This window comes from Columba livia, chromosome 4 (genome assembly GCF_036013475.1).
Source record: "Columba livia isolate bColLiv1 breed racing homer chromosome 4, bColLiv1.pat.W.v2, whole genome shotgun sequence".
Taxonomy (NCBI): domain Eukaryota; kingdom Metazoa; phylum Chordata; class Aves; order Columbiformes; family Columbidae; genus Columba; species Columba livia.
Genome location: NC_088605.1, coordinates 24,419,246 through 24,441,920, shown reverse-complemented (window position 1 = coordinate 24,441,920; position 22,675 = coordinate 24,419,246). Strand labels below are relative to the sequence as shown.

The 22,675-nt window shown below is 38.1% G+C and overlaps 1 protein-coding gene and 1 long non-coding RNA gene across 7 annotated transcripts in view; one reads left to right on the top strand and one right to left on the bottom strand.

Annotated features, from left to right (window-relative positions):
• The first annotated feature begins 2,149 nt into the window (after positions 1–2,149).
• TMEM156 (transmembrane protein 156) overlaps positions 2,150–22,675 on the top strand; it is a 49,351-nt gene continuing 28,825 nt past the window's right edge. For 4 of the 6 annotated variants that reach the window (XR_010472525.1, XM_065062643.1, XM_005501261.4 and 1 more), the window contains exons 1-6: positions 2,150–2,339; positions 6,573–6,854; positions 8,263–8,523; positions 10,654–10,761; positions 13,845–13,946; positions 19,193–19,297. Coding sequence is in view for 4 of the 6 variants with exons in the window: in XM_065062643.1 (XP_064918715.1) it covers positions 2,165–2,339; positions 6,573–6,854; positions 8,263–8,523; positions 10,654–10,761; positions 13,845–13,946; positions 19,193–19,297 (1,033 nt within the window). In the remaining 2 variants the exon portion in view is untranslated. The remainder of the gene's footprint in view (positions 2,340–6,572; positions 6,855–8,262; positions 8,524–10,653; positions 10,762–13,844; positions 13,947–19,192; positions 19,298–22,675) is intronic. The other 2 variants (XR_010472526.1, XM_065062646.1) reach the window with 1 other exon arrangement.
• Positions 8,517–21,397, bottom strand: LOC110357904 (uncharacterized). Its single transcript, XR_010472528.1, has 4 exons — positions 21,194–21,397; positions 18,916–18,964; positions 18,706–18,751; positions 8,517–10,729 (listed from the first exon to the last, which is right to left on the bottom strand). It is a non-coding gene; the product is annotated as an uncharacterized LOC110357904 (long non-coding RNA).

The following is a 22,675-nucleotide window of genomic DNA, read 5'->3' as shown; positions in this document are numbered from 1 at the left end:
CCATCCCAAGGTAGAATAATTTCTCAAATTAACAGGCTGTGTGACAGTCAGATGTGCCTCCAACTGATAAAACTGATTTAAGGCCTTGGAGATCATTGCTGAGGCGTGGCGGTGTGAGTCTGATGCGGTAATGAGGTTCGTACCACTGTCTTCGCCTAATTCTGTAAGGAAATGTGACCTAAGTGGCTGTGTGCTTATCTATCTGCCACTTCTCATCCCAGCTGACTCTAAATGATTTAGCCAATTTTAACCAAATTTCCCTGAAGGATAGGATTTTCAAAGGTACTAATGGTTCCAGCTGTGTAAAAATTGTGAGCTAGGTGGAGGGAAGCACGTCCCCAGGAGGGGAAGCCCATGTTTTTCAGATCAGTTGGCAGGTCAGGCTGCGCAGACAGATGTGATTCAGCAGGTCACGCGCACAGCTGAATAAGGGTAATTGCGTAGGACGCTCAGAGTGTCTCCGGGGGACGTGCGGACACACCATACGTGGGCCTCCTGAACACAGAAGAGAAACTAAAATGTACCCTTGAATAGATAATCCCCATCTGCTTACTGCAGAGTTCTTGGAAGCCTTCCTCTGTAGAATCTGAGACTCAACATATTCCGCAGGTCGTTATTGTATCAGGCTGAACCTGGGCGTGATCCTATAGGGCAGTTTTTATTTTGACCTTGGGCGCTACCAACAATGATGCAAGTCTGAATGTATCAGAAAGGAATAGTTACACATATTACTTGACAAAGTCCTCCTGTTATTTTCCAGCATTTTCTCCGTTCCTTCTGGGCTGAAAGGATGGGTGAACACCATGCAACCTTGAAAACAGGCAAATATAAATCACTGATATGGAAGACACTTAAGGGGCAATGTGGTGTCCCACGAAGTAGAGCTAATTTGCTCACAGATGACAAATATAAATTGTGCAGTATTTTACTTTTTAAATTCATACCTATGATTTTTTATATATATATATCCTATTGCTTCTGTTGTACTATACTGGCAAAAAAAAACCCAGTTCATTTTGCTTTGGTTTCATTGCAAAGAAGTGCTACATTTAAATTATTGCATTATATTTATATTCACTACAGCTTCATTAAGACTCTTTGTATAGAATGACTTCTGTATTTGCTTCCACCTGGCTTACTCATCTGAGATAACTAGATGACAAGAAGGGCCTTTCCTGTTTTTAGGACATTTCTTATTTTAACTTCAATAGCATTGCTTCATTTTCGTAGTACTCAATATTTAATGGGTTGTGGTGAAAACGCTACATCAGAAGAGAGCTTTCTGAATTAATTAAATCCTTCATACTGGATATACTCTATATTTGAGCCAAATTGTTTTTACATATGCATTATTCAAAGTCCTTTTATTTGGAACATTTCAGAAATGTTCTTTGCAGTCTCATCTGCAAGAAGAATTTATGGAATATCATGGTGGTTGTCAAAAGGAAAGACTTCACTTTTTCAGCTGGAAAGATTAGCTGAAAAATTGTGTCTACAATGTATAGAAATAGTAATGGCTCTATCCAGTCTTCTGATGTAAAGAGGACAGTAACATGCACACTGAAGACACTATAGATTGGCAACACATCTGTCGTCTTTTAAGAATGCACCAGCAAAGACCATGTGAACATCTCACACTCAGTTCATTGTACTTATTGCCAGATCAGAAGCTTTGGGCTGTAATGATAAAATTAAATGTCTGTTAAAGTGTTAAAGATTCTGTATGAAATAAAATTATCTTCCCCCTAGTCCAAATGCATATGTATATAAATAAAACAATTAAATCTCCATATCTGACTCATGTGGTTCTGACTCATTTTTATAATGAAGGTCTGACTAATTTTTAAAAAGTGTTCGTGGCCAAATGAGAACAAAATTGCTTCACAAAGATAATTCATTTACTCTTTAAAGGAATATGAAAGTGGCCATTAGGGGATGATGTTCCTAAAACAAAACTGCCTCAAATGAATAAAATAGTTTCTGTGCAGGATTTTTCTCTTATTTTCATCGTGGTACATGAATTTTATCTTCAGTGTATTCATTTGAATCATCCTTATCTATGCCTATGCAAGAACACAACTTAGCTCTCTACAACTCAACATACATACAAGTAAAAAGAAAAGTCATATTAGAAAAAGGAAATGAATAGTGGTTATTTTGCATAATGTCTGCACTAAGTAAAAAGCTAAACCAGGAAGGAAGTTACCACCACTGTGTTAGATGGGAGCGCTTCAGTGACATGTGCTTGCTTTTGAGAAAATCAGAACTCTCCAGATTAGTACTAGCAATAATTACTATGTTTATTTTATGTTTACCTGAATTTTTCAAAATCCACGAAGGTGAGTGATCAGCTTTTAAAATAGCCTTTTATTTGTTCTGAAGTCTAATTGCAATTGAAAAGTTGACACGTGCTTTCCTAAAAGCGAGTTAGGATGCTGTGTGGACTTTGCAAAGCATATAGATTTTTTTCATTAGATTTTTAACCAACAGAGTTTATTATATGTGGTAACTTGAAAGGAGTTTGTAATTCAGTTATGTATACTGCAAAATTTTTTTTAACTATTTCCATGCAACTGTGCTTTAACTATCTTCGTCATTAAGTAGTTAAAATACATATGTTCTTTTATAGCAGGTACTCATGTCTTAAAAAATAACTTTTTAAAAGTTTCTATACTTAACTCTCTATAAAACTTTGTACAATTACTATCTTATATGAGATGCTGACTGTGAAAGAGAGATGCAGTGGTAGCCTGACAAAAAGTGGAGCGGGATAGGTATAACTGAGTGAAGCAGATCTTTTAACATAAATCCCAAATACATCTTAGTGATCCTAAAGGTCAATAATGGATTTAGGATAAATGCAAAATACATGTGTAAGTTATGCATTCGGTGCTTTCTTAAAAATCTATTAAAAAAATAACATTAAAATAGTTTTGTCACATCTATTCCTAAGTAAGCTTTTGAATAGATAAATATTATAATAAAAAGGATCCCTTTGACAAGAGGTGTGTGTTCCCAGGCATCATGAAATAAATTATTTCTGAAGCATAATTTTCTGAAAAAAATTAATGCCAAAATATATCCAGATTAGGTTACTTATATTTACATTCTATTTTCATTAACCACAAAGACAGTAATTAGAATATAATTTATATATTTTTATAGTTTATAAACGAACAAACCTGGTAAGCTGTCATAAGTTTTTAATATAACAAAATTGATGAGTCAGTTTAAGATGTTGGAATAATGAATGTTTTACCTCCATGCAGAAGTAATCAAGGTATTAGCTAGCACAGCTGGTGCAAATAAACAACATCATGACTATTGCCAGAAGAAAACATTGACCTTGCTGTCAAACATCAAAGAGTAATTGCATTTTTCCATTATAACTTTCCTAGATTGTTCTTATTGGTGATGCTTTATGCTGCAATACCACAATTGCTGCAGTATATAGCAGAATACAGCACAGAATTATATTTGGAAAATTAGAATAATTATCACATTTTGCATGTTGTATAAACAATATGACTATATAACAGCCTGTATAACAAAGTCCAAATTAAATGAGAAAGTAAACATGTTGTCGCAAACCTAAAATATGCAGATTTACTTTGCTGTAGATGTTTCAAATTGCTGGTTACCCCATGAGGCCTCACCACACAGATATCTTCCTGGAAATCTTTGAGGTGTGAAATGTTGGCACTGTATCTTCCTCTGTGAGGGCTTCCTAAGTGAGGGGCAGAGACCTAATTCAACAGGCTTTTTAAGATCACATTAATGTTGTGGGTACTTCAGGTTTTTAACAGAACTTATGAAATGGCAGGCAAGCAAAGTATACAGATGGAAGTAAGTGAAACTTGGATATTTTATCCCAGGGAAGTTCCAGCATTTTTTTCTTTCCGGAATGGGAGTAAAAATGGAAATTTCTTATGAAACAAATTCAGGGGGAAATCAATTTGCAAAAAACCAAGCCTTTAAAAATTTATCAAAAGAATACAGTTCAGCATTACCAAAGTGAAATGTGTCCTTTATATTTGCAAAGCAACCCACTTGTTTGGTTACGAGTCTTTGAACCTTTAAACCACATTGCTTTAGAACAGGATGTTCTTGTTTTGGAATCTGATGCTCCCAATCCCAGTCGTGTCCTCTGGGTCCAGCTACTTGATGGTGTGTGTCTCCTTTAAACTATCAGTTGTGTGTTCCCCAACTTGTACTGTAGGCCCTCTATCTCTGCAGTATTACATGATGACTATAATTTCCGCAAAGAAGTGATAAAAATTGAAATTTGCTATACTGCTGAATTGATGCAAAACAGAATACCACAGATCAAACGGAAGAAAGGTCAAGCCAATCCAAAATGAAATATTTATGACTTTCTTAATAGGAAGCAAGTTTCTTACAAATTCAGATCTTCCCTGTGAATAATTTTGTTTTAATGGTGTTGAATTTTCTGTGGAAAACAACCCTGTGAGTAGAAGAATTGCATAATCACAGAACTTCTTAACATTAAGCATGCGAGTTACAGATCTTTGAATATAAAGCAGTTTTCTAGACATACTTTGCTTGGTTTAATCTCAGTGATTCTCTTAACTCTTCAGGCCACTTGCTTTCAGATTTCACAAGACCCTTTCCACATTTCCAGTCGTGTTTCCATTTGGGAGGGTGCCTCCCAGGCCCATGCTGAGGCGCAAGCCTTTTTGTGGGCACGGCGTTCCGTCTGCCCTGCAGTCCACTGGCAAAGTCCCGTCTCTTTGCAGCCCTACTCACAGTGTTCACAACATAGATCCCTCTCTAGAAAGTCCCCTGTCCTGGGAGTTGGAAGAAAATAGCATTTACTGGTGTTAGATTGTAATCTGAATGGCTTTCTCAGGAGAGATCTTTCAAGAGGGTGGTAGGCGCCTGCCCTCACAGGACAGCAGTCAGACCTTTTCCGCACAGATAATATGACTTTTACACATCTACAACCTGTGTGATGTCCAGGACGCAGCTCAGCATGCTGTGCATAGGCTGCTGCCCCAGCACTGTCAGCGGGTTCCCACAAATCTCTTGGTGCAAGGGGCATGGTAGGGAGTTACCGTCAGTTGACCTGCAGAGCTGTAGTGCTGGTTTTAGGCTGGTTACACACATGCCTTGCCTGCAGAGCAGAGTAAGCATTCAGTTTCTGCTCCTGGCTCGGCTCCACAAAATGCCTCCTTCAGCTGGAAGAATGTGACATCAGGAGCCTGCTCCACTCCAGGTTGTGTAGGTCAGATCATAAGCGTTTTGAGGAAAATGTTCTGTTTCCCTTGCCTCATGGAAAGATCAAGCCCTAAATTCTGACTCCCCCTTTGTATTAAAATGAATAATTTTCTTATTTGCATAGGATGTGTATTTTACATTCCAATTTATTATGTTTTACGAGGAGTTTATGAGTCACTGATGCAGAGTTAGTAAAGTGAAGATAATTTACTTTGGCATTGGATTTGGGATTTTATTCCTGTATCCTGTCTGAATCCTTCAGTGAAGCGTTTCTGAGGCCAGCCTGCTGTCATGTGAGCACAGGTGGCCTCTTGAAGCTATCAGATTGTGGCTGAGTACAGGAGCAATTAAAGGCTACGTTTTTCTCTCTATACACAAGGATTTATGAACATACTACTTCAGTTACTCATAGTGGGAGTTAGATGCAAAATTTCCTCTTCACAGAGATGCAAAGGTACTACTAGAATGGCAAGATTAGCTGCAAAACTATAGGTTAGCGCTGCATCAACTCTGGGAAGTGATTATTTGTATTCATAAATACTTCATGTTGGGGTTCCAGAAGCTTTTTATTCTTAAATTTTTTCATCTTGAAAAAATAGTTTAAAGTTAACTCATGTGAAAATGCACAATTTGTACAATAAAGCCCTACTTTAATGTGGAAGACAACTAAAATAACACTCATCAATAATTACTCCTATGTGTTTTTTGGTACTTGCCAGAACTGCATTAATGTACTCTAGCTACAGTAATTTGATCCTGAAATTGGAGTATGAATACCAAACCCAATGGTCATAATTAAGATTCATGTTTGTTGACTGAATATAAGAGAATGTGAAGGGTGTGGTCTTGGGATTCAGCAGCGTTTCTGTGTATTTTCTCAGTATGGTTTCAATGTCGTTGGAAATAAAGCTTTCAGTCTGAGTAGAGCTATTTTACAGCACAATTGCACTGGTATAATGCAACTGCACAGTTCCAGGGCTAAGTTCCCCCTCCAACAGGAGTGTTACCGTCTTCTTCTCATGTGCAATCAAATCAGAGCAGCTTTGAAATAGGAATATGACTAGATACCATCACAAATTCAGGTTAGTATTACAAGAGTTTTCAGACAATTCAGCAGTAAAATCCAGGATCTAGGTTGGTGCTTGCTTTCTCACCCTTGCTGATACATTCAGTTTACTGCCATAACGCTCAAGAAAGAAAGCGTGTTTCATCCTAAGATGGGTAAAAGATCTATTACATGATGTTTTCATGCACATATTTGTCCATGTTTCCTGTGTGACTGTCTCGCTAATGTAATACTCTTTGTTTTTGTTTTTGTTTTGTTTTTTTTACAGCTAATACTGTAGTTGTGTCATGTGTGGATACCTGTTCATCAAATAACACCACTTTTCCACTTTGTACTTTTAACAATTCTTGCAAAAGACCAGTGCAAGAAAGAAGAGAAATCCAGGCTATTTTACTGAAGGCCATTGTAAACCATTCCAATTTCCAGAACATTCCATGCATTTGCCAGACCTCCAGGAGGGAGCCACAGTCCCATACTAAACACACAGAGCCTGAATACAAGAGAGATGTGAAAGCTGATCATCAAGGATCAGGGTCAACAGCTAAAAAAAGTAAGTAGGGAAATGGAAATACTTAATTTTGAAGTAGTTAGTTACAACATAAAAGACACATTTTTATTTGGTAGTTAAAAGAAAACTATAATGCTGCTGGTTCTCTATGGTCTTTGCAAATCTATGAACAACGTTTATTTCAGCTTGTCTTTGCATGGCTAGAAAATGAAGGTTTGATGCCAGGTTCTCAGTGGCACTCAATCCTGGCCGTCAGCGAAACACGTCAGTAGCAAAATACTGATGCATTTTATTTGAGGATCTTGTATAAAATTGTGAATGGGGGGGTGGTCATTATCTTCAGGGGGTCTGGAAGAAGGGTGCTGTGGCAGAAGTGTCCCATATCCAGCAGCCATGTGGAATTTTTCTGTTGCAAATTTGATCTCTGCTATCTGGCTTTTATGAACACTCTTATACCCCATCTTTGTACTTTTAATCTTGCTAAAATTTCTAAAAGAGTTGTAGTTTCTGGTGAAGCTCTACATGTTGAGTGCTGATATTATATGATAAGTTGTGAGCAAGAATTTGAATAACTAATTTGAAGAAATACAAGGAATAACCATTTTTGTGCTTATAGTCTGTGATATCCACAACTGTATAGTATCAGATATGGCCAGAATGTTTCAGAGATGGCAGCTTTGTCCCAGCAATATGGAAAAGAATTCGGCAACATCCACAGCTTTTTGGATGTGCCAATACACTTGCAAAATGTCTGGAAAATTTTGGGGAAGAGGACACTTTGCATTTTTGCGTTGCTGGCATCATCAGCAACAGGGGCAACGGGCCAAGTCCTGAATATAAGAAATGCAATTCCTTTCCAACCGCATCATTTTCTAATTACAAAATAGCTGTCTTAACAGATAAGAAAAGGACAAAACAGAGAATACATGGACAAACTCTGTTCTCAGCTATACAGCTCTAACACTTTTGACAGTGTGTTACTTACCTGTGTTCCTTGTTGACATTGTGCAAGTCTCACAGCTTGTGTGGTTTAAAGTGAAACAAGGACCTTCTGCAGCTAATAGCAGATAAACTAAATGTATACTTCAAATCTCTATAATTATATGACTTCTACTTGATTTTTATTTTTTTCATAGCCTGATTTTTGTCTGTTACCTTTGACACCAGATGACAGAAAAACCCACAAACAAACAAAAACAAAAAGCACAAAACCAAACCTGAAAAGCAAAAAGGGGCAATGATTTGTAGGGGTAATATATTTTGTATAGATAATCAATACTCTTCACATCTGTTCAGAATATTTTTACATGGTATCCTTTTGTCCATTTTATCATAGTCAATAATGTAAAAGCCTACTGTAGGTTTTTGCAAATGAGATAGAACTTATTGTTCTTTCTGAGAGCTGTCTTTTTGTCTAACATATATTATATAATTTTGTTTTAATTTTTAGTTCCAAAAGCAGATGGCACACTTGACGTGACAACAGAAGATGTTATTTATTTTTATAAATATTTTAATTTAACTACATTTTCTGAGAAAGAAGAAGTAGATCATAATACTTACTACCTGCTGGAAATCCACATTAACAATTCTATAGTTGGAAGAAGAAATGCAGCTGAAGAATACCTAAATCACTCCTGTCTAGTGGCAATGATGGAAGACCAAAATGACTGTATAAATATTTCGCTGCAACTGAAGTCTTACGTGGAATGTAAGTTACAAAGCAGTCAGAAGGGAAATCAAGCCAGAAACAATATTAATCTTGCAAAAAATCTCCAGTAGGTAGTTCTATGCTTTCAGCAACCATTTGAAAGTATTTAAATATTTCACAAGAAAACAATGCAATTTTGATCATCCCTTAGTAAAAGACTGTCTTTAGGAGGCAACTGACAGTTTTTATAGTGATTTAAAGCAGCTGACTTTTTCTTTCCTAGAAACAACAGAGCAAAGTAAGTGTTTGTTGTTTTGTTTGTTTGTTTTGTTGTTGTTTTGTTTTGCTTTTGCTTAGCAGTGACAGACACACAAATTGCATGTATGAGAAAAGCCAGAATTACTTTTTTCCTCTCCTGTTCCTCATAATGGTATAACCCTGTTGTCTTGGTGGTAAATTAAATAATTCCTGTTAATTTTAGTGGCAGAAGAACCAGGAGACAGGTTTGACTTCTCTTAATGTCGTACTGCAATATCCTTACTACAGTACTCTCAAAAGAGAAATCTTCAGCTGAAGTAGGCTTCGTTTTCCCAGGGGACAGCCTGTCAGCTTTTTACATTTCTCTTTGTGCTCTAAGAGTGTTTTGGCTGATTGCCTGACCATGGTCAGGGATTCCAGCCTGTCTGTGTACAACATTTGCCATCTGGGAATTGCTGAATTGTTACATTCATTTAGTTTTGTACGGCAAATGCATTTTCTGCCATAACTTTCCTGGGAAACAATACCTGTTTTGCAGTTGGCTAAACCTATGTTAAATAAATCCAGGTGAAACTGTAGAGAGGGCAGCTTAGTTGTTTGGTTTTTGTGGGGTTTTTGTGTGTGTGTGTGTGTGTTTGTTTGTTTAAATAACTAGGTCTAGCTATGAGAGGAGTATAGTTTGTAACTTGCCCTGCTAACTTGTGTCGGAAATATGAACTAACCACCATTTGCCAATGGTGATTTACCTGGGAAGTAGTTATCCCAATTTAACAACACATTTTTGTTCTCTTTACTTCAAAACAAAGCTATAGAGGTGCTCAGGTCTTTGCCTAGGTAATGGTGATGGACAAGTCATTACAAGTCACTACAAGGCGCGGTAGAGTACTCTGTTTGAAAGAAGCCTAAATGACTGTATAGAAGATATTTTTAGTGCTGAATTAGGAGGGATGAGCTGTGCTTACCTCAAAGAGCCATGGGGTTCTTGGCAGTTACCTCATGACTTCTCAGTGGAAAAGATACACAAGGGAAGTTGATGTAGGTCTAATTATATTATTTTAAGTCAAGGAAAGGAAAACACTGGTTTGGCTATAGTCTATAATTTGCTTTTATATGACTCATAGTAACATAGTTGGGGTTTAAAATAGTTATTTGACAATGCTAAGGTATGCATTAACATGCAGCTGCCAAAGAAGTTTGAAAGGTCTTTCAAACAACCAGGGAGGAAAGTTCCCCACATCCTTTCTCTGCGGTGTGTAGTCCTGGCTTGTACTTGTTACTGAACTAATTCCCTGCAGAATGTGGGTGCATTTCTGCAGCAGCTGTTGTCTGAAAGAGCAGCCTACGTCCTAAGCTCAGTCCCACGCTGAGTCTCCCCCAAGGCAGCTTTGGTTAAAGACCTCCCCAGAGGGGTCGTGTTGGTGACATTTCCTCACTTTTTGGTAAGAAAATGTCTATGCATAGAATCTTACCTTCTTCTGTACATGAAGATGGACCAGGAGGTTGAGGATGCCAGTACAGGCCAGTGTTGGACAGTGGACCAATTCCTTCTGTGCTCCAGCCAAACAAAGAGAGGATATATATTGCCCTTCTTCTACCTTAAATATAAATGTTGATCAGTGAAACATTTTCTTCCTGGCTGAGTTGCATGTAATACTTTATACAAATAGGGGAAGTTTTCATTCACTTAGCTATGTACTGTTATATGAGACATGGGGGGATAGATGCAGGTGAAAATGAAGCTAGATTTTAGGTAGGAAACTTAATTTCAAAGAACAAAGAAAGCTGAAAGTAAAAGGCATAATCTTCTATTTTGTTTAAAATTTTAATCTGAAGGGATAGTCATTGTCCAAAAACCTACCAATACAGAATGTTCTGCTTTCCTCTGCCAGTGATTTCCTGCTTCATTTTATCTCTTTTACATTTTATGGACAGATCCTATGTGTATGGTGAAGGTCATTTGGCTCACTATGATTGCAGTAGTTTTTGTGTCAACTATTTCAATCGTCATCTACAAAATAGTCCAAGAAAATGAACAAAACCGTAAGTAACAAAAAGTCGATCTGCATGAATTTAAAGCTCTATGCAATGAAAAGTGTATGAATTCACAATAACAAAGCTGTTGATTATTAATGTGGTTCAGACACCAATATCTTAATTATAATATTGTAAGATCTTCTTACCGAGGAACTGAAATACTTGGATGATTGATATAAGACTATCACTTCTCAACTCTCCAAGCTTGTTGATGGTGAATGAAGTATGGGGGTTTTTGACAGATGCCTGGTGGCCTCTGATCCTGAGCAAGATGAACTTCTGATTTCAGACCGATTCCAGCAGATAAAACAATTACAGATGAACCTTTTTGAAAGTATTTTGAAAGCAGAAATGCCAATGACCAATATAACCAGATTGCAATACACTTTCCTTCTTGAATTTGATTCACCTAGCTCATGGTCAAGAAAAATTACAGGATAGATAAGAGGAGATATACATTCAGCTGTCTGCCCTAAAAACCGGTTATCTAAATTCAGCAGTGCTGTAATTCTAAGCTGAATTAAGCCCAGATAACATTTCTTTTCTTTGCTGTTATTTCAGAAAAGAAAATTGTGCTGTCATTTCTGAATCAGCATTACTGACTACTCCAAATGGTTAAAACTTTGCTATGACAGAACTTGTCCTTAGTGCAGAGGCTGAAACAATTGTTTCTACGAAAAGCCTTCACCAGCCAAGACAGGCTCTCCCTATGCAATTCACTTGGGATACAAGCTGAAATCGGGATTTACAGTATTTCTTCTAGCCATATACAGTGAAGACAGCAAGAATAACAGTGTGGGAGTACCCTGAGCTTGAGACTTTTGAGCAAACAAGACAAAGTCCTCTGAACAAAAACAATACAGAAAATTGACCGCTTGTCAGCTGCTGGTCATTGTTTTTCATCCCAAACCAGAGGCAGGTGGTACAGGGAGCACACTCCCTTTCAGTGATGTGAAAAACATGTTACTTAACCTGCTACATGAGATAATAGCTCTTAGATGCTTTTCACAGCCATTTCCTGAGACTTTCTTCCTGTCTCAGCCCCGGTGGGCAGAATACCTTCAGACAAGCAGCACTTAGTTGCTCTTGCCAGGCAGATTTCCATTCTCCTTGCAGTCCAGAGCTGCCAAATGGAGACCTTGGCTACAGGGGAAATGAAGAAATGATAAGCCACATCCATTCCCCTGATCATCCTTATTGTGTCCACAGGCACTTTTGTAACGAAAGAGCAATAGGAGTGTAGCTTTAATCATAACTGAACAGAAGGAAAAAGAGTGCCCACACACAAAATGTTTCTGAGATTTTTTGTTTCATAATGTAAATATTTTCTGCATATATTTTTACTGAATAAGCAAAATAGTTGCTCAAAATGGCAAATCTGTGCCTCCTCTCCTCCCCCACAATGATTAGAGAAAATCCTGATGATGTTATCTTGGTTAAAATACATGATCTTTTACTTATTGCTAGACCTGAACTCTGAAACCTATTTAATGTATACAAAAACCCCACAAAGTGCAAATTAGGTCTTTATAAGTGGGCTAGTAAATGCTCTCATTTAAAAGACTTTTATTTGTAATTTCAAAGCTACCTATAATATCATGAATATGATTTTCTATGCTTTGAGTCATAACATCCCATTTTCAATGCAGAACTGTTAGTAGTGATGATTAATGATTTACTGCCTTTATCTTTAAACATCAGTTTACTATTAAATGCAGGTTTTCCAGAATTGTCATGGACACAAGCAGGGAGGTAACGATGCCCTTTAGAGGCTTTTAAGTACTCATTGGCTTCTAGAATACATTTTCTGTTGATAGAGGAGTAGTGATTTTATTACTTAAATTTACAATATATAACATTATAAATAACGTCAATATGTTACTGACAAAAACAGAAGCACACAAAAATCAGATTGAAGGGTTGTGTTCCTTATCTATATATATTACAATGCCACCTTTAATTGCAAGTCTAGGTATGGCTTTTTCAGTGCTGCCCAAGGAACACAGCAGAAGGTTACTATATTCCTAAAACAGCTGCTAAGAGTTTTTACAGTCATGATTCAGTTAGCAGTTTTTATCTTTATTTTCTGAGCACTACTGGAAGCTGTTAAGAAATACGGAATTATTCATTTTCTCTTGAGACCTTCCAAGACATTCTGCTAGGCAGACTTTGAGAGTCTCTGAAACATTAATGACGTTATTTCCATGAGTACATAAAATAAAATATCCAAATAAACTTGGTGGAGGTTACTACTGATCCGTGACAAAGAAGCTAAATTAGAAATCAGTCCTTTAGCCTTTTCCCTTCCACTCTTGTCTTCTGACCACTTCCAGAGCTTCCTCTGACATTAACTGTTGCAGTGCATGCTTAGGGCTTCAGCACATTAGATCTCCACTCACTAGTCATAATTTAATGAATTTATTAAAGAGGAAGTTTTCTAGTGTTCTCAGAATAAAAATATAAAAATCAATCCTGTTATGTCGAATTGAAGCAAGCCCATCATTAGAAGCTGGCTGAGCCCTGAACTGCTGGCACTGTAGCACAGGGCTACCCACAGGAGATGCACAAACCACTGCATCAGCCCCACCAAGAGCCCAGAATTAAGGGAGCAGCTGAAGGATGGAAAGACTGAGGAGTTTATGAACTAGATGCTGAGGAACAGCCAGAGCTATTCAGCCCAGATATATCTTTCTCTCTCTGGGTGGTGTAGAGCTTGCCCTCAAACTGTGCTGACAAAGATGAGCACCCCACACTTGCAAAGAATCTGTCAGCTTCCTAAGAGCCACAACACTCCATCCTCATTATCCCACTGTCAGCAGTGTGAGTCTGAACCTGTACCAGAACACATGCTTCTCTGATAACCTTCCAAAATTTGTTCAAAGTACATGGTGAAAGAGGCAAACCTGAATGGAATTTCCAAAGCATTTTGTTCAGGAAAATATAAAACATCTGGCCCTAGGCTTTTCTCATCACTTTTTTTCAAAATATTCATGTTTTTTTTCATGGAAGGTGTGTAATAGTTTAAGAATAAGATGTTCACCAACTTTTCATCTAATTAGTGCTGCATGTATGCATTTTGTTTAAAACAGATTACAAACGCAGATTAGCAGCAGTTTCTGCTATTCTGAGAAGAAAGAGCCCTAGACGTGCAAGAAGAGCTATGTCTGCTCCTGAAATTAATCCTTTTCCTGGTAGGTAATATAAAAGTAAAATGAAAACTTAACAAATCTTGAGGCATGAGAAGGTCAAGAAAGACCTTTTAAGTCTTTCCTGTCAGAGGATGCTTCAGGTTTGTTTCAGAGTTACATTGATCCTACACAAATTTGATCTGGCTTATGTTATGGAAACATTTTTATATCATAAATAAATCTGATGATGAAACTACAAGTAGACTTATGTGTATCATGTGGGAATGCTTCCCCCAGTCTTCCAAATGTGTTACATTAATGACTTTGGGCTTTTTACCTCCTTTTAATTTTTGATCATGTTGTGTGTCACGTCTGAGATTTGGCAGCTGAGTGCTTGTGTGTGTATGAGAAGTATACAGACATGCACACAAATGTATGTATGCTCTATGTGTTTATGACTCTTGACAAAATCTGCTACCAAAGGACAGAATAAATGACTTGGAGAATGAGTCTGCTGGCACTTTGCAGCCTATTTCTAGGGAAAAAATCTCACAAAGTACGATCCTCAAGTCTCAGAGAGGAATTAAAATGTAGTCTTCTGAGAGTGTAATATGTTTAGCACAGATAAATTAAATGGCAGAGCTAAACTCAAAGTTTTCATTCCAGAAATTATTATTTGGTAACAAATCTCTGTGTGAGGGGAAATTAGCATCTGTAGCTCTGAGAGTTACTGACATTGCTGGAAGAGTCACGGGCTTTAATAAATTCTATGGATTCCAGTTTCATGAAGCTCTATCTTTAAAAAGATTAACACAGACATATAGAATTACAGCTCTGAATGGCAAAGCAACCTCCCTCCAAAACAACTACGAAGTCAGCAAATGAAAAAAATAATTTTAAATTTGGCTAGGCTTGGGTACCTCCCAGCTTGTTTTGTCAGTTCTTCAGGAATAAGAGAAGACTTGGTATTTTCTCTCTACAACTCAGTAACTCATAGCATTTCAATTTTACACAGGAAAGAATGAATAGCTCCCTGTCTGTCTGAACTCTCCCAGGAGTACGATTTATGCCACTCACTTCTAAAGCACTGGCTACGTCTAAGATGTATTTATGAGATCATTATTTTCATCCCGCAGGAAAGGAATTACCTTTCTGACATCTTTTGTCTTGAGTAGCTTCACTCATACAATACCTGTATTATCAGCATGTTCACAATGGTATTCTTAGTGTTGTATATCCAAAGGCATTTTTAATGATGGAGTTTTATGGAAATTAAAACCTAGATTTTTACCAGATTTTACTGAAGAGAATAGGAATCCCATATTGGTCTGTCATTCTGACTTCTGTGTTCCTCCCACTCCAATCTAACCATTTAAACCAGGAAGATGTTTAGTTGTATGAACTGCTATAATAGGTTTTATTTTAATACGAAATGTCCTGATTTCACACACCATAATTCCAGTCAGTCCAGTCAATTTCCCGATTTATACCAATATAATTTAAAGTGGAATCAAGACCACATGAAAAGAGTTTATTTTTTCCGCAGTTGCTAAGTTTAAGATTTGCTACTGTGATAATGGATTGGAACTAGCCAGAGATGACTTACTCAACAGTCCTTGATAATATTTTCACTATCATTGATGCATAGCTTGAAATCTTGAAACAATACATAGAAGTCCACCGAAGACAATACAACCACCCTGGAAACACTGTAATGAGAGTAAGTAACTATATATCTGAGAAGATGTGACAGTATCTCATAGAGATGAAAAGATGTATAGGTACTTCTAAAAGGTTGTTCCAAGTTCAGAAAGGATAAGGACAGAAAATGAAGGAAACCTCTGCTTTGAGAATGAGAATTATTTCCTAGGTAGGCTCAGGAAATTACTGTCTTAATATCACTGTGGTCCTACAAAAAGATAATTCACAGCATGGATGCCAGCTTTGTGAAACCGTTAGTGGTTTTTTGTCCATGAATCATTACCATTAAGTCCAGTGGCTAGAGGAAAGGAGGAAAAATGTACAGTATGTTCTCTAGGGTAGGATGAAAATTGCAGCCTTCCAAATTCGTGGCACTACAAAGGATTAAGCACATATAGTGAAGATAGGGCAGCGTTAAGCACTCTGGTCATAAATGTTGATTAAACATTGCCTGTACTGTTAAGGCAAAAAAGTATTCACTAGACCATGGGCTGTACAAAGTGTGTTTTCTAGACTTTGGATCTGTTCCCGCCATTGCATTTCTGTAAAACAGTCCCTTGAATGGTATGAATGGACCAAACACAGTTGCCCTTAAATGCAGCCACAAGAGAAGGGAAAGAGCACAGAGTGCTTTTTCTTCAGGGCAAGAAGTGCGTATTCTTTAGGTGCCTGATCTGTATTTCCAGACAGAGAGCATTTTTGTGTCAAATAGGACTTGATAGTAGTAGCACATGGGAAATAATCCACAGAAGAAAAGTCAATTCCTTGCTTTGTGTTCATGACAGAGAATATTAGGGATCTTCCCCCAGAAGAGACTTTTATTGCAAGAATTTCTTTGAGGAGCTTTCTCAGATTGAAGAGGCAGTAGAAGAGGGTTTGGAATAACTTAATAAATTAATAATAGCAATTAGAAGGACTAGACAGTATTCCCCACAGTGTTTTAAAATAACTTGGATAGAAACTGCTAAACTGTCATGCACAGTTTACTGCTTAAATCAGCCTCAGTTCCAGAGGAAGGGGAGGCAGCTACTCTCACCCTGCTCTCACACCTTGCCCTTAGCCCACTCGCCCAAAACCACTTTAGTACCTTAGCAGCTGATGCAGTACAGCTATTCTCATATGGCTGTATCCTAAAAAAAAAAAGCCTGAGGACACAGCACAGAATTACTTGTTGGGAGCAGGCCATTGTGTGTGAATTGTACACTACATTATTTAAAAAACAAAACAAAACAAAACAAAAAAGGCACAGGAAACAGATTGCATAAAACAGGGTGTTTAGTACCTAGACTGGACCTGCCTAGCAGGGTCTTTTCATACTGGAAGTTTCATTAATATAATTATATGGATTAGACTTACGTTTGATTCTATATTACTAGAAGTTTACCACAATAAATTCCCATTTAGACCTTCTTTTCCTAGTGCAAGAATGACATTCCTTGTTAATTTTTATCCTATTTTGAAAGCAGCATACGTTCTTTTGCAAAAAAGGCCTGTTCTGTGTGGGCAACCTCAGTTCAAACATAATGCTTCGTTTTTCATTGCTCAAATGCTATCCTCCTCTCATTTTCAGAGATACTCCATTGGCTCACAGAGTCACCCTTTGGTTTGTTACATTTAAGGTAAAAATACAGGATTTCTCCACTCACTTCTGTGGCTCAGTTATTTCTGTTGGATGGTAATTTTGTAACTCATCCTGAAAGAAGAACATTGCAGGATCACAGTGACAACCAGGACTCAGAGAATAAAACCTCAGGGTTTCTGGCCTGCACTTGTTCTCTGGGCTGTTTAGGCTTCGTGGCATCCGTAGCATTTGATAAAAGTGAACTCGACAGCTGCAATTTGTGCATAAAAACCAACAATACAAATTTCCCTCAGTAATTTGAGTTCCTGTATTGTTTTCTGTGCTATTCTGTTAAAATAATAGTTCCTTTCCTACAAGATTAGAGGAAATAGGCAAAATTCTGCCATCTATCTGATGTGTTGCTACACCTGCACGTTATTTGACAGGTTGGAAATAGAAGCAACCGCTGGCTCAGTAGTGTCAGGGCTCAGGTCCCAGTGAATTCAGATTCACTCCTCCTTGTATTCTGCCATACATTTACTTTTTAGCAAAGAGGACAGGCAGGATACATCTTCTACAGCATCAAATAGATGCAAAGCCTATAAAAGGGGGAATTAATTTAATCTTGGCTAAGTGAAGCATCACCTGCTTGATTTTAATCCTTCTCAGTTCTTGACATAGCTGAATGGTTGTGTCTTCCTCTGTGACTTAAATGAGTAATGTCGGGAAAAACAACGCTTGTCACAGTATTTGATATTTAACACAGACGTAATGTTTCTAAGACACAACATTTCTGGAGAAAAATGTGAAGCCTAATTACCACTTGGGATCTTTTTATTTTATCTTTCAGATAGGAGGATAAAATCTATACGATGCAGGTAATTTTAGGGAGCTTTTTATAGCCACTGTATGCTTTCAGTGGAGCACTGATGCACACGGGGCCATTTCTCTGCTTGGGTTGTGTGCACATAAAACAGCATTACACACAGGCTTGGAGGGGATGCTCAGCACACGTTCCCATGCTTTGCAGGTCCATCCTGAGGGTGAAACAAGATCCATTGCTATTTTTAAAACTACTCCAGTTTTATTTTAACTTTGCTTTTCATAATCAGCTGCTTTACTGCTGAGACTGAAACTCCACTTTTAAACTGAATTTGTAAAGAGAGAAGCCCACGTGATATATTGACTGGAGAAGGGGTGTAGCTACATGTAAGTGACACGGTTCATCCTCTTGTTATGAACTCAGTAGAAAACCCATTTGTAGGTTTACAGAAGTTACTGATGTTTGGGGACGGGATGGACCTGGAGTTAAGATATTACTTGTATTCGATGGTAGTACTTTGTAAAATGCATTACATCAACAGCTCTGACTTCATTAGCCTGACTATGCTATTTCTGTGTTTCTTTATCTGTATCCCAGTAAGATATCATATCAGTATCTGTGTTGCCAGTGTGCTAAAGGGATCACCACACCCTTCCCTGCCTCTCAGGTGCATGCTGTCATCTTTGTTAACAGCTGGATGATGCCCAGCAGCTCTCCCTGTGTGTATGACAACTTACCTGAGGCCATGTCACGTCTTCCTTGGTGGCAATCTGGACTGCCCGTCTGTGAAAATAAATCAGAAAGTTCACACCCTAAATTTCAGTTGTTTCTGCTTAACTGGCCAACTGTAGCTTTTTGTATTTTGAGAGGATCTTAGTTAATGCCAACTTTGCATGCTTTCGTATTTTCACTGCTAGTAATTTTTCCAAGAGCATTTAGTTGCCTACCTTCAAGCTGCTTCCTGAGGAGACTTGGGATCAGAATGTTGTAGTCCCACTAGTATCACATGGAAGTTAAACACAAAACATGGTTAGTACTTTCAGGAGTTCCTGACATGTATTTGCATTTCTAGGCAGCGAAATCCCACTAACAAACTGGCTATCCACCTCTGCCTTCTGTTCAGATAGGGCTCAAATATTTTCTAGCATGCAGATTCAGTGTTTAACACTGCAAATGTATTTGCTGTTTAATAATATGGATAAAAATGATTTTATCTTTCAATAGTAAAAACCAGCAAACAACAGATTCCACTTACTGCACAGACCACAAAGATATTGCCCATAATTCCTGAACAAGACCATTGTCATGTGGCTGCATCAGCTGTAGAAGGTAAGTGAATACCTTACAACTCAAATTATTCTGTTTTGCCTCATATTTTTAGAATTAATAGTATGCAATATCTGCTCAAAATAAATTATGACTTTTTCTAGCCAAATATGTGAGATTACAAACTGAAAAATGTGTTTGGTGAGGGTTAGATGGCAGGGAAACAAAATCAAATTTCTTTCTGCTACCAAGAGTCGTGTATAAACTGTTAGCATTTTAGAACCTGCATGTCCCTGAAGTCCCTAGCACAAATTCTGACACTAGTTTTCTGGTGTAGAATATTGTGCCCTGGACAACAGCATTATGCTGATGTTTCTGACAAATGCAGAGGAAAGAAGAAATTTGCAAATGATCTCTGGAAAGAATCATGTCTATGAAATAAATAGTTTGCTGATCAAATTCCTCAAACAAAAGAAATTGATCACTTTGTCATTATTACGTATGTCAGAAGAAGTGACAAGAAGTTGGTTTCAGCTTGGAACTCAAACTAGTGTCCCACTTCTAACTTTCTCTAGCCATTGTGTTCCAGTAAATTGTTTCAAGAAGTCCAGATGTAAGGAAAAAAGTCTGAAAAGAAATGTGTAGCAAGCTGTACCACTTCCTGGCAATTCTCGTAATGCCTAGAAATGGAACAGCTGCTACTTGAATAAGCAATGCAGACTAATATATCACTTGCATAGACAAGGTTATGGCCGCTTGCACAGATTGCACTACTGTTTATGGCAATTCCTTTAGGTTAAAAAGCTTAAGAAAGTCCTTCTTTACATCTATTTTAATTGGATGGAGTTTTATTGAAAACTCAATATCATGTCCTGCTATCTTTTTAATGTGTTAAAAAAATTGATGTACTGAAGAGAAGGTTGATTTTTGTGCTTCATGTGGAACCATAAACAATGAAGTTGCACGTTGAGAGCAGGGCTAAAGAAATTTTGAACAGCATTGCTGACAGAAGATGAGGTACTGCCTTAATAAATTAATAGTTGAGCTGGATCGTTGTTTGGCTTTTGAGAGAGACTAGCTGGGCTACAGGACAGTGTATTAGAGTAATTCAAAATACTGACCATTTTGTAAGTGATTTTCATCTATAGATCTTAGGAGGACTTACAAAGATGGAAAGTTGTCATTATTACTATTCTATAATGAGGATATCAGTTGGCAGAGAAAGATAACATGACTTGGGAAGTCCATGACATAGGTGAGAGCAGTTCTGAGACCATGTGAGTTCAGCTGTTTGCCCTTTGGACATCACAAGCCTTGGCTGAGTGAGCAGGCCCCTTCCCAGAGCCCCATCAGCCTCTGCACGACAGCTTCTTCCCTTCTCCAGGGACTCCTCCCAGCCACCTCAGTATCAGGCCATTTCTTTTTCTGGTATCTGGCAACATTCTCTCAGGCAAATCTTCATCTTCCCATATCCCTGTCTGTCATGTACCTGCCCACCTTTATTGTTTCCTGAGAGCGTATTTACTCTTGGGTTAAAAACAAGACATTTCTAAGATTGTAATAAGATGTGTTACTAAGGAGCTGCTCACCACTATTCAGAATTATGGCTGATAAGTAGAATGCTTTGTCCTTCCAGGATGTTGGGTTCACCAAAACTCCTCTTTTAGAAGCAGGAAAGACAATGTCATGGCCCATTCCCGTGCAAATTTAACTTTTGTGTTCCTAGAGGTGGGAGAAACTCTTGGGATTGACCTGCTAGCACTCCTTTTGCTTTCATTATCGTAAGTGTTGTGTATCAAAGGATAGAAAGAAGAGATGGAACAACTTTGCATATCTTTGATTGCTCTGTGAGGCAACATATGAGATCCAGAACACTTTGGGATTAAGTTATCCCTTTCCTTAGTCTCTGGGTCAGTGACTGAAAGAGAAAGGTTAGGTATTTTGAGAAACCCCAGGTACCTTGCTCCAGTGCTGCGCTGTACAGAAGCAGCTTGTTTTCTTGGTCATAACGCAGTCTTCCCATCAGAAGGACTGCTGGCAGTGAGCTGAAAGCTGGAGGTGGTACGTGGTATCGATGCAGAATACAGGAAATTGCAATGTTACGTGACAGCGAGTGGAAAGGTTATTAAAGGGTGTGGCTAGAGAACTTAGATCTAGATCTAGATCTTGAGTTTCATCACATTAGGTTTTGAATAACATTTCTCAAAGGAATACTGTCTCAAAGTTAAATACTCTGTGAAAATAATAAATACACTTTCTGGTTTAGTTTTGCTTCACTTATTGCAAAGAAGCACTTCCCTCTTCATCTGATAAGGTCTGATTCAACCTGCAACTACTTGTGTTTGTGGGTGGCTTGGTGGCTAATGGTGCGGCAGTTACAGGAAATGTTGCTAGCTAAAGTCCTTTTGGTTACTGAGGCTGTGGAAGGAGATTGTGGTCTACTTTTCTGATGAGTGCCAGGGCTGTCCACGTGAAGTCTCTAGAATGCTACTAAAAACTCCTTTGCTCAACAGGGAGGAGGTGGCTGCATTACAAGTGCTGCACATGAAGACAGGAGAGCACTCACTTAAAAACAAACAAACAAACAAGCAAACAAAACAAACAAATAAATGATAAATGAGACCCAGACATACATCTTAGTGTTTTTCAGGCTCAGTACACGTCTCAATGAGGGAATCCTGTCTCAGGGAGTGAGTTCTCTCTGTGTTTGTCCTGCCCTTGTGTCAGTCTGCCATTCCCCAGTGGTAGGGCCACCTGGAGCCTGGGCAGACTGGCTGTGCTGGTCTCACTGGCCTCTTCCACACCCAAGCTGCATGTCAGCCTTACAGTGATCATGGCAGAATAAAAAACAGATGTTCATGGCATGAAGAGTAATTGCGAGCCCTCTCCTGCGGTGCTTTTGTCCTCAGTGCTGTATTCTCTGAAGCAAAAGGAGCGTTAATGGATTTATTGAATGACAAGGGACAGAACAGTGTTCTCTCTTATTTGGGGAAATTAGAGACAGACACAGACCTAACACAGTGTCTTAAAGCCAACTGTCATGGACTTGTTTGTTTGTTTGTTTGTTTTTTTGATAAAACATGTCCAGTGTCATGTTCTGAGCTGTTGTTAGATCAAATTAATACAAATTGCTTACTACTACCCCAAACACTTTATTTACTGCATCAGTCTCTTTGGCAGTCAATGCCCCAAGGACAAGATGACACAATCTTAGTGTCCTGCCTCCCATTAGTTCTGTTAATAAAATCAGCGCATGTGTCAAAGTCTGCATAAAAGCTAATCAAAGTTCCACAACAGCAATTGCCAGCAGTTTTAGTGTTCTGCCTTTCGCCATCAGTACTACCATCTTTCTTTGTAAAGAACTTTGAGATCCTTGAAGACCTAAGGTGCTTTATGTCACTGTATTTACTTCTGAGTGATGGCGTAGCTGTACAGTTAGAT